The sequence below is a fragment of the Elephas maximus genome, chromosome X (genome assembly GCF_024166365.1).
Source record: "Elephas maximus indicus isolate mEleMax1 chromosome X, mEleMax1 primary haplotype, whole genome shotgun sequence".
Lineage (NCBI taxonomy): Eukaryota > Metazoa > Chordata > Mammalia > Proboscidea > Elephantidae > Elephas > Elephas maximus.
The window spans coordinates 102,032,309-102,047,413 of NC_064846.1; the positions used below are offsets into that span (position 1 = coordinate 102,032,309).

The window sequence follows — 15,105 nt, forward strand, 5'->3', positions numbered from 1 at the left end:
TCACTTTCTTGGGAAGTCTGAGGTGTGGGTGATGGGCCAGTCCAGCTCAAAAACTCCCAGTATCTCTCTGAGGCCCTTTCCCTGCCAGACTCCTTTGCCTGCTTGGCACTAAGACCTGTAATATCAGGACCCAACACTTGGTGGCTAGGCTTGGGCATACCCATCCATGCACGTCCTGAGGACCTAAGAGGCAGACTGGGATGAAAGCTGGTGAGGAGTGAAGGGGTAGGGGCTATGGGAGCAGACTTGCCAGTATGCTATTAGCTAAATTGTGTGCATTTGAAATGCCACGTCATATGTCAATGCATGTCTTTTATTTTGGAGCCCCAGCTTGGGTCTTTTTAAGACCTTGTCTTTCCTGCTAGGCACTAACACCAAGGCTGGGCCTCATAGCTCCTGAATTTCTTCTTTCAAGGTTCTTTGCCATCCCCATGGGTTGCTTGGGCAAAGCCAAACACCTCTGAGAGTATTGAGATGAGGCTTGACACTGGGTTCTGCACTCCAACCCTACTGCCACAGGGACTTGAATGCACTAATATCAGTGGTCTGAGTGCCTCCATACTTCAGGACTATGGGCTCTTCTCTGTTCTGTACATAACCCCATTTTTAGCACCCTTGCCCATACTGCCCATTGCCACCCTCCTCCACCACCCCTCAGGCACACTCAGTGTCCCAGGAAGGTTAAGACTGACCTGGCAGAAGAAAGTGGAGAGACTGGACGCAAACAAGTACTTGGGCCAGAGTGGGAGCACTGGGTTCAGGAGACAATATGAGAGAGTTTCTACAGAAAGGAACAGGGCTTGGGAGCTGAGCAGGGATAAAGTCAGGAGAGATCACATGTACTCTACTAATCCTCATTGCCACCCATTCCCATGGGTACAATTAGTAGTCCCGTTTTCCTTTGTTGTTCCAGGGCAATAGAGACCAACTGTTGTATCTTGGATGGCCACTTTTAAGACTCCAGGCACTACGCAATGAACTAGGAGGTAGAACAGAAGCACTAACATGTTATTAGGCCAATTAACTGGAATTTTGTATGAAACCATGACCCCAAACTTCCAAACCAAGGAACCAAATCCCATGAGTAGCCTAAGCAGCTACTTTTTTTTCTTTCTCTCTTTTTTGGTAACTATTTTTTTTTATAGCTATCATACAACTTTTTATGCCAGCAGTTCCCTCAAACACTTCCAGTACTGCAGCTACGCATCCCAAGTGCTCAGCTGCAAGCCCAACAGAAACAGCATCTCCTCCTTTGAGAACCTCCTGGCCAACCTGATGCTTCGCATTTGTGTCTATGCCACCTGCCTAGGCAGCCTTTTCCTGATGTGCATGCCCTGCTACTTCGCACCCAAGCACAGCCTGCATACCATGGCCATCAAGCGCCTGTGCTATGAGTTGGGCAAGAATCAGTGGGGGGACAGCACTGGGTGGCCCCCTGGTCCGTGCATGTGCTGGACCCAAGAGGGACAGGATGCCTGGCCAAGACCCCCGAAAGGGAGTCATCCTTTTGAAAATGTAGTTCTAGAGCACAGGGTACAAACCAGCAAGCTACTCATGTTTGCATGTGTGGCCTGCTGTGTGATATGTTAAAAATTTTCTAATTAGTCACCAACATTTAAAAATGGGGATATTTTACATAAAAATCTGGATTTCTAGATTCCCCGGAAAAATCAGAAGTTGTGGCTATCTGGATCTGGACCCACGTTTCTGCCTGTCCACAATAAGTGGGAAAGGAATAGCTGCTACCTCCATTAGATGAGGCATACACTGCCCAGTCACACCATGGTCTTTACCCAGCATGCTTTGCTTATCTGTGTTACCTGCCTGGCCCCTGTAGAAACTTAAGTTTGGGATGCCCGTAGTCTGCCAGGAAGGGAATAGGCAGCCTTATTAAAATGAAACACAAGCCTGAGAAGAGGAAGACCTTGGAAGGAGAATCTCTGGATAGGTAGGGCCTTAAAGTCAGAGACCAGAGGACTGATGCCGCTCAGGAACCTGAGCAGGGAATGCTAGCACAGGCATTCTTCCTGTCCTTTTCTCCTTCGGACTCTCCTTCCTGAGCTCACCTCCGACCAAATGTAGCAGTGGACTCTGTCCTATGTAACAAAGGAAGGTGTGTATTAGTATTACTATTAGCAGTAGCAAGACAAATAGCAGTAATGTGACCTACCACTTATTAAGCACTCACCACATGCTAGAAACTTTGACTATTCATAACCTCCTTATGAGGTAATATTTTCCCCATTTTAAAGAGAAGGAAATCAAGGCTCAGAGAGGGTAAGTAAACCACGTAGCTAGAAAGGGGCAATGCGTTTGAGCCCTTGAGTCCCTGGTCTGCAGGGACTGTGCTTCCTATGGGACTGAGGGAGAGTTCAAACATTTTATTTGAATTCAGTTGAATGAAACTTGTTTCATCATCATACTCGTTTTATAGATCAGTGGTTTTCAAAGTGCGGTACCCAAACCAGAAGCATCAGCATAACCTGGGAACTTGTGAGAAATGCAAATTCTCAGGCTTCACCCCAGACCGGCTGATTCCAAAACTCTGGGGGTGGGGCCTAGCAATCCGTATCTTAACAGGTCCTCTGGGAAATGCTGATGCTCACTAAAGTCTGAGAACCACTAGTGGAGTTATGAGCACAAACTCTGGTCCCAGGCAGCCTGGGTTATTAGCTATATAATCATTTTAGATGATAAAATAAGGTCGCAGAGATAGTAAGTGGTGGCACTGCGATTTGAATCCAGGCAGTCTGGCTCCAGAGCTCATTGTGTTAATCACCACCCATGCTCCCCTGATGTGATGGGTCCTATGCTGGGTTTCCCGAACTCCGGGGAGTTGCAAAGGTAGCATGTGGTCTGTGAGCTTTTTCACATTATTACCCAAGGAGTAATGAAGGTGCCATCTCTTCATCCTATAGGCCACCCCCAACCTGATGCCCAAGTTCCCACTCCCACGGCCCTCAGCAGGCCCACTGCTGCTCCCAGGACCACACCTTATCTTTCTCTGCCTTCTTCTTCCTCTATGGGCTCCTCCAACCAAGTCTGAGGCCCCTCAGAACCCACACTCCAATCCAAACAGCCCCACTGAAGGGAGTTGCAGGTGAGGGAGGCCAACTCCGCAACAAGTTCAAGTAACTCCCCTGCTTGGTGGGCTGCCCATGATCACCTACTTTCTCTTCTTTCTGGGTTCAGGGCAGCAGATGGTAGGGTCAAGCGAGAGGCTGCCAGCATGGATTGTTATGAGCTTTTTTTTTTTTTTTAATTTCTCAAAAGCCTAAAGGAAATCATATTTTCTCCAATGCCTATAACTGCCCTAGATAACTGATGCTGGTTGTTTCATATAATGTACCCCAAGAGCCTCTTTGAATTTTGCCCCCTCTGTGTGGATTGCCTCAGTGATCTCCCACCCACGCCCACAACTTGGGGAGGTGCCAACTGGTTCTTCAAAAGGCAAGGGGTTGACAACTCTTCACACAGGGATTGGACTGGACTATAAGACAGAAACTGCTACTGATGAGGATGAACTTCTTGTCTCAGGCAGACACATGAGACTATGTGGGCACCTCCTGCCTGGAGGTGAGATGAGAAGGTAGAGGGAGACAGGAGCTGGTTGAATGGATACGGGGACTACAGGGTAGAGAGGAAGAGTGTGCTATCTCATTAGTGGGAGCATAGCTAGGGTTACAGAGCAAGGTGTGTATAAGTTTTTGTATGAGAGACTAACTTGAATTGTAAACTTTCACTTAAAACACAATAAAATTCAAAAAAATAAAAATAAAAAAAGGCAAAGGGCTGGATAGTCCCCTGCTCCACCTCCCTCCATTCGAGTCAGCCGAGACCCACAGGGAGCAACAGTGAGGAAAGGTCAAAGAAGTGTGGGGATGACTGAGCCCAGAAGGAGAAAATAAAAGGTGACAGAGAAGTGGGACTTGACAGGCATTCAACCTGCTGGGGCTGGGTGGTGGTGCAAATTGTGGGAGATAGACCTGAACACTTAGTGAGTAAGGCTTGTGACAAAGTATTCCTGGCCTAGGTTTACTTATGAGAAGATGGAGGTTCAGAGAGAGGGCATTGTTTGCTTGCCTCAGGCTACTCAGTAGCACTTAAGGAATTCAAATACAGGTTTGCTTCCAAAGCTTGTACTCTCTAGCTGCCTGAGGTTGGGCATTTAAAGGCACCGCAACAGACATCACAGCTAAGGAAAGTCCCTTCTTTTGGGGAAATCAAAATGAGTGGGTCCCTCTAGCCTCCTGGGCTTTGTTGGTCACTAGAGCCAGACCAAGGACTGTCTCAGGGCACTCAGACTAAGACAGGGAGAGAAGGCCCTGAGATCGGAGGGTACCTGTTTGAGAAATAGCGAAGAGACTGCTGTGGTTAAAGGAGAAACAAGTAAAAGAGAAACAGACTACACTATCAGGGAGGTAACAGGGGGTTGAGCGTGGAACCTAGAGACTTAGTAAGACAGAGAACAGAGGGGCCCCAAAATCTGCAAACAAAGTTACAAGAAATGGGCCAGGGGACAGAAACAAAGCCATTCCCCAGAACAGTGGGGCAGGGTATCTAAAAATAGCCCACAAGCTTCTTTAAAGTTGCCTTTCAGAAGCCGTTAGAGAAGACCAGGCCCAGGGACATGCGCAGAACATCCACCTGTGACTGCTGTGTAACCTTCCACCAGGAGCAGTGAGGGGCTACATACAGCCCTAGCTGGGGAATCGAATCGGGGAGCGGGAGACTGTGCAGGCGCGACACCCCATGATAAATCCTGCTACGAATCCCAGAGGCCTCCAGGACAGGAGCCATCCTGGAAAGCTGCTGCGCATGCACCTTAGTTAACATATCCCCACCCGTGCCTATGAATAAACATGAATCTTTTCCTGCCCAAGAACTTTTAAAAACTCAGGCCCGTCTTTTGTTCTGTGAGATGAGGGTACGCAGTGCTCTAGGCCCTCCTCATTTCCGCTTGCAAGCCTCTTCAATAAAGCTTTGCTCGTGTGGAAAGCTACAAGCTTACCTGCTCGTTCTTGACCAGTGAGAGGCAGCAGCCTTATTCCAGTAACAAGACCTCTCTTAGTTGGTTTTTGGGTAGAACAGGGCCCCCAAGCCTCCTGGGGTTGCGTCCCCACTCTTCAACCTTCAGCTTATAAAAAAAATAAATAATTTTTTTTTTTTTTTATATAATGTGTAAAAGGGGAAGGAAGGAGAGCACAGCCTGGGTTATCTCACTCTAGGGCTACTGTAAGCGTGCCTGAGGTGATGCTGGTGAGCCACTCATATTGGAGGCCCTGGCTAGGATGGGGTTTTCACCTGCTCAAGCCCTGGATTCTCTTAACCCTACCTCCCCTCCATCCCATCACCTCCCAAGAGAAGAGCTGAGGCCCTTCTCCATTCCTCTTGTGGCCTTACCCTGAGGCCTGATGCCAGCAAGTTGAGACTCAGGAGAGGGTGAAGTGAATGCTCACCACCTCTGACCCCAAACACTGAGCCTGAGTTGCATCCCCGATCCCTCCACCCTGTTCCCAGTTGCTAGGTCCTTGTCGCAGCAAAAAGATAGCCACACAGCCAGAGTAATGCTTTATTTTTCTGCTGAGGGATCACGCTGTACCCTGCTCTCTGCCTCTCCTGGTTTATCTAAGTACCCTGCACCACCCCCTACCCAGGCTTTCCAGACCCCTGACCCCACCAGAAGTTATAATGCGCTCATGATAGAATATATATTTTGACTGTACAGTATTTATAGGTACAAACACACAGGCTTAAAATTTACAATTACAAGGGGGGCTGGGACTCATCCCACTCCAGTTTACTCAGCTGAAAGAAGAATAAAACACCAGTTGGCATTTGCATGGCATTTGAATTTCTATATGAACCAAGACTGAAGGTGGGTGGGTGGGGTAGATCAGGTTTGGATCAAGCCCCAGCTGGCTAAGATGATACTAGGCCCTTCCATCTGGCTAACTGGTTGCCTGGCCAGGAGGCCAGGCCTCTGCTTGAGATAGGGGCTGTTAGCATGCTACAACCAGCAAGAAGAGGAAAAAGGACATGAACACAGATACTTCTTTCCTTGCCTCTATCTGCTTTTGCCACTGTTTGCTTTTGCTAGGCCTGTGCTATCTCCAGGTTGATATTTGGGTTTTGGGAAGTTGGCCCAGGGGCTGAGCGGTCTCAGGCTGTGGAAGCCTGTCCATTCAGCCCGCCAAGACCTCTCCATGGTGTCCCACAGCAGGAGTGTTAACTAGGGAGCAGACTGCCAGAAGGTGCACACCTTGGGCTATAGTGGTACAGCTCTCGTGCCCTTGAGCCCACTCAAGCATCTGAGCTTGCAGTGTATGGCCAAAGACTAGCCAGGACCCTAGGGAGTGGCAGATCAAGTGTGGGGCCCAAGCAGGGAGACTGGTTCATTGGTCTCTTGAGACCTGAGAAAAAGAAGTCCTTCCTCCCCCTCTCACATCCCAAGCTATCCCAAATCATCATGTTGCCTCCTAACCCTAAAAAAAAAAAAAAAAACCCTAGGGGCCCATAAATACCTACTCTTTAAATCAGCCTCATAAAAATCAGCAGCATATTTATGCAAACAAAACAGGACGTGGTGGCTGAGGCTGCCCCTGTGCCCATTTGCTCAAGTCCAATTTCTCCAGAACCAGTTCAGGGTCAATGCCGGGCCTAAAGGCAGGACCAAAATCTTCTGCCCAACCTCATAGGCACCCTAGCACCCCAACAGGATGGTTTGGCCTCTAGTCTGGTGGAGAGCTGGGACCACACATTGCTCTTTACCTCTCACCGCTGCAGTTGGGGGAGATGCTAAGGCTTCAGGCTGAGTGGTGGCTTTATGGGCAGGTAGAGGATAGCAGTCTTCTGGCTACTAGAACGATTCCCCTCTCTTGGGAGGGTAGAACACAGGGAGTTGGGGTGAACATGAAGTAGAAATAGGACACCCAAGTTCTCTTCTCCCTTGTATGTGCAGAGGAGCTTTAGGAAGTAAAGGGTGACAGGCAGCTGGAGCCAAAGCTGGACCTGGCTCTGCCCCTGGCAGCAGCATCCAGGGGCCTGGCCCTCTCTTACTCTCTCCTTACTCCTTTGGTACCACGGAGCCTGGGTGGTGTCACCCTGGGACCAGCCTGAAGCTCACAGCTTTGTCTCAGGGCCACCTGCCTGCAGGGTAGGGAAGGAATCCCGGATCTTTGCCACCTCCATAGCACACAGGTGCCCAAAGATTTTGTTGTACCAGTCAGGAGAACGGCCCCTGCGGAAGTAGAAGCAGCCAGGCATGAGCAGTGGATACTCCCCTGAAGCCCTCACCAGGAGGAAGGAATAAAGATTTTCCCCAAACTCCCAGGGATCAAAGGCATGGGGGAAGGGGTGTAGAAAGGCACTGGGAGAGGCAAGTGAGGGGGCTAGGACTAAGAGGGCAGTGCAGGCCATCTGGGCCTGGTACCTGAGGTCAGCACGGCAGACGTGAGTGAGCCGAGAGTGGCCCAGGCCACAGGGTTCCATGAGGTACTGGGAAGTGAGCATCAGGGCCCTCACCCCTGATTCTGGTACAGGCTGCTCAGGATCCAGCGACTGAGAGACAAGTAGACAACCTCCACGAGGCAGGTCTGAACGCCACATCCTGCGTGGAAGGGACATACACATTTAGATTCCTGGTGCTGGTCCCCACCCTACTTCCCCTGTCCCCAAAGCAACCAACAGAGCACATCAGAGCGGCAACTGGAGTCCCTCACCGGAGTACCACAAAGTCACGGCAGGGGTGAGGTGCCATGCTATCCGTGACGTAGTGGTACAGCTCCACACCCGGCATCAGGGCTTCCAGAACCTGGGCCCGCAGCAGGTCCTCATCCCAAAGGGCCCGCTCCCGTAGAACACGATGTAGCACCACAGCCGGAGGGGCTGCCACCTCTGTGGAAGCCTTCCACATACGCAGGGGGTGCCCGTCTGGTGCCTGGGGGCCACAAAGGTGGAGGTAGGGGGCAGCTGTCAGGGCTGGAAAATTCCGACTCCACTCTCCCAGTCCAGGCCTCAAACTGTAGGGCCTGGTGCTCCTCTCACTCCAGCCCTGAGAAGGCTGCAGGGCTACTCTGCTGACCCTCTCCAGATGAGGACAGGGGCCACCCCCATTTCCTGTCCTCTCTCTCCTTTCCGGATGTCTGCTTCCCAGCATGCTAAAGAGCACAGAGATGATGGGACACATTCTTAGAGACCTATTAGGCCCTACCATGAAATAGGCACAGTGCTTGGAATTTCTGGAAGTGGGCAGAAAGATAAGATGATGATCATTCTCAAGGAACTCACTGTCTAATGTGGAAGGTAAAACACTTGTACAACAACAAAAGTTGCCATTTATTGAGTGTTTTGTATATGCCAGACACTGTGTGAAGTTCTCACCCTGATCCTATAAGATAGGTTATAGCATGACCATTTCATACATGGAAAACTTCAAGGCTTGCAATGCTACTAACAATCAGAACCTGAGAAAGCATGTGGCTAGTGCCAGGAGAAAGACAGAAATCACCTCTAGCGTGGGGCATGCCAGAAGGCTCTGAATGGAGGAGGGGCCATATTAAGGTTGGGCTTAAAGTGTAATGCCTGGGGGCTGGTCATTCCAGGCAGCAGGAACAGTGTAAGCAGCAGCACACAGGTGGAAATGCAAGGAGTTCAGCTTGACTGTAGTGCAGGGAGAGATGGGAGTTGAGGCTAGAAAAGTAGGGTCACATCTACAGTGGGCTTTGAAAGGTAATTCTGGCAGGTGGTCCCTGAGAGAAATACCTTGCTTTAATTTGGTTCTTGATTTCTTAAGGGATTTGCTCTGCTGGCTGACATTATCCAAGTATCAGGCACAGCGAGACTGGCAGACAGCTCCTTCCTGGCTCCTGCCTTTGTGTTCTTTGGTCCCCTTCCCCCGCACCATGCTATCTCCCACCCCCATGCCAACCACAGGTGGTGTGGTACTCACCTTCCTGCAAGCCAACTCGGTGTCCTGGGGTCCTGGCATGCTCATCCAGCCCTTGAAGCGTTCAGCAGCATCACGCAGCAGTTCCTGAACACTCTCCTCCATGTAGAGGCTCAGGCTCATTCCAGCAGCTTGGGCCCGCTGCAGCTCAGCCAGGGCTGGACCAGGAGGGCTGAGCTCAGCTGCCGTGTAAGAGCCACACAGCTGCAACACCATGTCTTGGGGCACCTGGGAGTGTACAGACACACCAGGCTGGGGGCCTTGGGGAGCAGGAGAAGGTCAGGGCTCTTCAGTCCTAGAGCCTATGAGGCCTCTGTCAAGTTCATGTTAAGGGGCAGTGGAGAGGCCTGGCTACTGCAGTGAGGTAGGTGAAAAATCTTGTGGGGAAGAGCTGGAAGCAAAGGGTTGAAGAGGATGTGACAAGCCGGGTTCTACCCTTGACTTGAGGTGAAAAGTCAGGCCTGATAGCTCCTCTAGGTCTGGTAATCAGACACCATGGCCTGGAGTTACTTACTCACCTGGAAAAGCTTCTTGCAGTCACTGATCATGTGTGATAGGCCCTGGGTGGCAGCCATATTCTCACTCAGGTCCCTAAGGCCTGGCCGGCCAACCAGCCTGCGTTTGCTTTTGATCCTGGATAGAAGGATCGGGGCGGGGGGTGGCACAAGGGCACAAAACACGTTGGCTAACAGATTGGTTTCCTGCTCCCAGGAAGCCAGCTTTGCAGGCCTGACCACAAAACAACCTGCAATCTTTTAGAAGGCCCTGTTCCACAGTCTCTGCCAGTCCCTGAGCCCTGAGGATTCTGGCTGGCCTTTGTGGTGGGGCCTGGTACTGCTGTGCCAACTGTCAAGAGCCAAAAGCCCTCTGGGGCCCAACCCCCCACTGCCTGACCCTGACATGCCCTTCCCTGTTTCACCTGGGTGAGGTGCTATCCTTCTTGGAGACATTGAGGTGGAAGATGGAGGGTGCCAGGCACACTGCCAGGTTGCCGGCCGTCATTTGGTTTTCCTCAGCCAAGGCAATGTCACTCAAGAAGTAAAGCAGGGTCTGTAGCACCTCTCGGTTCTCATCAGGCAGCAGCAAGGTGGCAGCTTGTGCTGCTGCCAGCCATTGATCCTTGGGAAGGACTGTGAAGAAGGAATGGCAGAGAGCCCTTCTTATTCCCCTGAGGCTCCAGCAACAAACATACTGCTTCTAGGAAAATGGGAGGTTCACTGGTTCCCAGGGGAGGCAGTGAGAAGAAAGGTAAAAGGTCTACTCTGGGAGGTCAGAGCCCTGGGCACTAGATCGAACTCTGCTAACTTGCAGTGTAACCTTATATAAGTCCTTCCTCTTCCTCAGGACCTCAGTCTACCCTTCCATACAATGGGTTTGGGGAAGTAGAATGTGATCTCTCTCCAAGAGTCTCTCCAACTCTAGATAGTACATGTTCCAATGAGCTCAGAGGCCTGGATGTACTCGCCCACACCAGGCTTATCTTCCACCAACCCTGGGATTCAGGGAGATGGTGAATGGGGCAGGTTGTTGGAAATAGGTGCAGGTAACTTACGTTGGTAGATCTGCAGGAAAGTGGTCGTGAGCTTGCTAGTGAAGATGGGCTCAGGCAGATCCCGGAAATACTGCTTCAGCAGGTCAGCCACATCATAGGCTGACTGACCCTCATAGCAGACATTGTCTGGGGAGGTCTCATTCATTTGACGCAGGTTCTGGATCCTGGACTTCACCCCAGACTTGCGGAAGATGCCCACCTGACCCGTGCAGGGGAGGGAGGGAGAAGGAAGAGATGCGGGCGGGGGGGAGGAGGAGACTGTGAGGCCAGCCCTGGACTGGGTGTCAGGAGTGTAGGCCACTCCAGAGACTTCCAAGCCTGGCAGGCTTCCTGCTGGGTAGAGTAGGAAAGAAATGGCAAAACCAAAGAGAAGGGTTTTCATAGTCTCAGGGCCAGAGAAAAAGATGGCTTTTGTGCAGATGAGGTAGGAAAAGATGGACTGAGGCTAAGGCAGGCTCCTAGAAGACAAGAACTACAAAGCCTGGGCCAGAAGACTCCAGAGCTGGGCAGAAGGCTCCAGCCCTAAGGAGCAGAAGGGAGCTTTGGCTTCATCCTTTCTGGCCTTTCCTCGGATAGGAAAGGTCCCTGGTGGAACATCCTGACCCAGCCAGAAGGCCAAAGCAGTTCCCTTCCCCAACTCCTCAGCCCTGGGCTCCAGCCTTCCCCTTAGTGCCATCTCTCTGCAGGCTCCCCCAGGAGGACTTACCTGGTCCAGGCACTGACTGCGCAAGTAGCGCATGGCTTGCTGAATGCTCTGTGGCAATGGCTGACCTGTGCGCTGCATATGGATGAGGGGTGGAACTCCAAACACGTGCTGGCCCCGGTAGTCTGGGGTCTTGTTCCTTTTCATGAACTTGGGCACTGACCTGTTTAGGGGAGTGACAAGAGGTCAGGAAGGGGGATGGGACAGACCTGGGCAGTCTCGGGAGGCTGAGGAGAAGCGAGCAGAGTTAGAAACATGCCATATCCCTAGACTCAACACACTCATTGAGCATCTGCTTTGGACCCAGCCCTAGGGAGCCACAGAGGAACACAGGGCGCTCTCAATCTGGTTAAGGAGATCATTGTGTCAGCAGGTAGTGACAATGTATGTGGCTAGTAGTAGGCCAAGGACTTAGGGACAGATGCATGAGGGAGGCGAACTATACCTAGCGGGTCAGGGAAGGATTTAGAGAGGAGATGGTTACTCGGCAGGCTCTTGAGGGATAGGTAGGCATTGTCCCAGAGGAGAAATGGGGAAAAGGTAGAAAGAACAGCATGAAGAAAGGCAAAGAGGCAGGAAAAAGGGCACAGCACATTCAGGGAAGGGTGACTAGTCCCACTGGCCTGTAAGGTGGTGCTGCTAGAGGATGGCAGACAACAAAGCCAGTAAAATGGGGCAGGGCCAGAACATGAGAGGATCATGATGGGAAGGAATGTGGACTTTAGTCTTTAACCATGGGGAGCCACAGAACGGGGCTTCTCAGTAGAGTGACAGCTAAATCCACACTGTAGGACACTCTCGTCAGCAGCAGCGTGGAGGGTGGAGTGGAAAAGGCACAGTTGGAGGACCTAGGGTCCCAAAACACACACCATTCTCACATGTGGCACACATACACATGTGTATTTCATGTGTATCCCCCACAGATAGGCACAAGCCACTCAGAGGCACGCTGACCTCTCGGGCTATGGCACCTCCAGCCTCCTCTGCTGGCTTGTGGGCTCTGGCTGCCTGTACCCACTATCTGGTGCTAACCCTCCCAGGGCCATGGGGTGGGGGCAGGCAGGGGCCCAGGACCTGAATTAGCAGCTCCCCGCCCACCATGGCCCAAGAGCCACTCACCAGACCCAGCCCTGCTTATGGGGCACAGTGTACTTCTCCATGAAGGCGGTGAGCCGCAGCAGTGAGCCCTTATGCAGGAGGTTGATCTGGCCTGCAAACTGGCGGTTGATCTCCAGTGACTCCGAGTTAAGGCTGGGACGGTGAGAGTTCTGGAAGCTGTGCCAACGAAGCTTCCTGGCAAATGTGGATGGGAGAGGGCCAGAGGAGCAGGTTTGGGCAAAACTTAGCAAAGGTTGTGTTCTTCTAGTCTTTTTTTCCTCCCGAAAGAAAGAAAATACAGGGAGGTTGGACTAGTCTCCCCACTGCTACTGGGCCTCAGGGTAGAAAAAGCTTAGTCTCAGCTTCTAGATTGACCTAGAAGCCAAGAAGCTCTCAGGGAGGGTGGCACAGAGCTCAGACCAATCTAGTGCCAAGAAGCAGTACCAGCCCCCAACCTATTGTAAGACTGCTGTGGGGAGCTGCTCCAGGAAACCCAGAAGGGCAAAACTAGGGATCAGAGACCATCTCCTCTAACACCCTCAGTTTACAGATAAGGAAACTGAGACCCAAAGAGGAGTCATAATTTGCTCAAGGTCAAAGCAGTGGCAGGTCCTGAACCTAACTCTCTGGATTCCTGAGTCCTGTGTTCTTTCCACTTCTCTCCAGGGACTGGCTACCTGGAGGAAATCACCCAGCCTGCCCCTGGGCCTCATGACTAAGAAATCTGCTTCCCTGAGAGAAAGAGAGACAACAGAGGCTCCTGCCCCAACCCGTACCCTAAACTCCCACCTGCAGGGTCTGGTAAGTGAGGCCCCAACTCCTGAATCACGCCGTTCACGGGGCTCTGATGCCTGGAGCCCAGCTGCAGACCCAGCTGCCTCAGCTTCATTCATGGAGTTCCCGCTACTGTTAAGTTCACTGGAGGAGGCTACAGTGTCAGGAATGGAGTGTCCTTCTTTCACAGACAGGCTAAAGGCCGAAGTGGGTTCCCTGCCTGAATTTATCTCCTGCTCATTGTCCTGGGCTGGGTTCTGGGCCTTGGCCACTGCCCGTGCCACGGTCTCAGCGTCGGCTGAGGCCTGAGCATGAGCTGGGACTACTGTCTGGATGGCGGCCTGGACCTGGGCTGGAAAGTCTCTGTGGGCTGGAGCCTCTGCCTGGGCCAGGGCCTCACCTTGGTCTTCAACCTTAACTGTGGCTATTTCCACTGATGAAGTGGCCTCCTCTTCTTCTTCCTCTTCCTTCTTGCCATGCCCCAGGTCTGAGTACATGGCCTGAGACCAGAGTTCTACCTGCTGCTGCAACCCCCATACATGCTGGAGGATATCATCTAGGTGGGCATAGCTGCCCTCGTTTTCTTCCTCATCTTCAGTCTCAGCCCCAGCCAGTACAGACTCAGCTGGGTACAGCTCTGGTAAGTTGTCATAGGTGCTAGCATGGCTGCCTACTGAGCCACAGGAGCCCCGGCGCCCTTTGTAACCCCAGTGCCTACCTGGCTGCCAGTCTGCCAGGTGGTAGTCATCTTCAGGACACAGACTCTCAATGGACAGGGAGTGAGGGAATGTGCCTGGTTTGTGGTCCCTAGGCACATGCACCAAGCAGTCACTCCAGTGTACCTGCTGAGGATGCTGGAATGTGGCCACAGGCCAGGCCTCCTGAGTCTCAGTGCTACCTCTGCAGGCTGAGGTGGCTGTCTTGTTTTTGGCCCTGTAGAATCCAGCTGAGAGGAAGCCACGGCAACTGCGGAAAGATGAGGCTTTGGCAGCCCTCTCTGAGGTGGTTGAGTTACGCTCGGGCTCTGCTTGTCGACTGCCACCCTTTTCCTTCTTCCTTAGAGACTCGAGGTGCTTGAGGAAGCACCTGGAACTGTGCTTCTTGGCTTTGTCCTGAGGTCGTTCTTGATCCTGGGTGGGGCTGAGGAAGGGCTGGTCACTTTGACTTGGGGTACAGTCTAGCAAGGGCAGGTCCACTGGCTCAGGTGGTAGGCTCACAGTGATGGCTGGCAGGGAGATGGCACTAAGCTCAGTGAGGACACTGTCACAGCTTGAGGTCACCGGCAGGCCAGGGCTTGGTGGGGCCAGAAGGTGAGAGGATCCCACAAGAGACCAGCGTTTGCTTTCCCGCTGGAAAGCCCAGTGGCTGCTGATGGTACAGTGCTCTTCCTCTTCTGAGTCTTCATTCTGGGGAAGGTGCCACAAGGTGGTGTCAGAAGAGCCCATCCCACAAGCCCTTGTTTTTGCTTTAATCTGCCTCCAAACTCTCGGGGAACTTTGAGCTAAGGGCCCCACTTTCTGGTTGAGGAAATGACCTGCCTCTGGGGATGCCAGAGGAAGCTAGTAGTCATAGATGGAGGCCAGATGAATGTTAATGATCATGTAATTAATCTACCCCTACCATTTTACAGGTAGGGAGACTGAGACATGCAAATGAGAAGGGATGTGCCCAAGATCATACAATGACATGCAATAAGTCAGAGCTAAGGCTAGGACCCAGGCCTTTTGACCTTCTGCCCTCAGTAGCCTCCTTAGTCTCTAGGCTGTATGTAGTCTTACACAAGAACCACAGAATGCTAGAACTAGAATGAAATTTTAGATTTTCTAATTCATCTCCTCTTTTGTAAGGTGGGAAAACTGAGGCCCAGCGAGTAGAAGAGGCTTGCTCAAGATCAATCATAAGTCAGTGGAAGAGTTAGGACGAGGCCCCAGGGGTCTCCTGCTTCCCAGGTCAGGGCTTTGTCAACTTGGCTGCCCCACTGGCTGCAGGTCTCTGGTGGGGAAAGCCCCAGAGGAAACTAATAAAGCCTGT

At 51.9% G+C, this 15,105-nt stretch overlaps 1 protein-coding gene across 7 annotated transcripts in view; it reads right to left on the reverse strand.

Moving 5' to 3' along the window:
• Positions 1-5,373: 5,373 nt before the first annotated feature.
• STARD8 (StAR related lipid transfer domain containing 8) overlaps positions 5,374-15,105 on the reverse strand; it is a 110,026-nt gene continuing 100,294 nt past the window's right edge. For all 7 annotated transcript variants that reach the window (XM_049872350.1, XM_049872348.1, XM_049872352.1 and 4 more), the window contains 10 exons: positions 13,090-14,480; positions 12,322-12,495; positions 11,206-11,365; positions 10,500-10,698; positions 9,867-10,077; positions 9,466-9,580; positions 8,951-9,175; positions 7,722-7,939; positions 7,433-7,609; positions 5,374-7,240 (listed from right to left, as the gene is read on the reverse strand). In XM_049872350.1, coding sequence (XP_049728307.1) covers positions 7,123-7,240; positions 7,433-7,609; positions 7,722-7,939; positions 8,951-9,175; positions 9,466-9,580; positions 9,867-10,077; positions 10,500-10,698; positions 11,206-11,365; positions 12,322-12,495; positions 13,090-14,480 — 2,988 coding nt within the window. In that variant the 3' untranslated portion in view covers positions 5,374-7,122. The remainder of the gene's footprint in view (positions 7,241-7,432; positions 7,610-7,721; positions 7,940-8,950; positions 9,176-9,465; positions 9,581-9,866; positions 10,078-10,499; positions 10,699-11,205; positions 11,366-12,321; positions 12,496-13,089; positions 14,481-15,105) is intronic.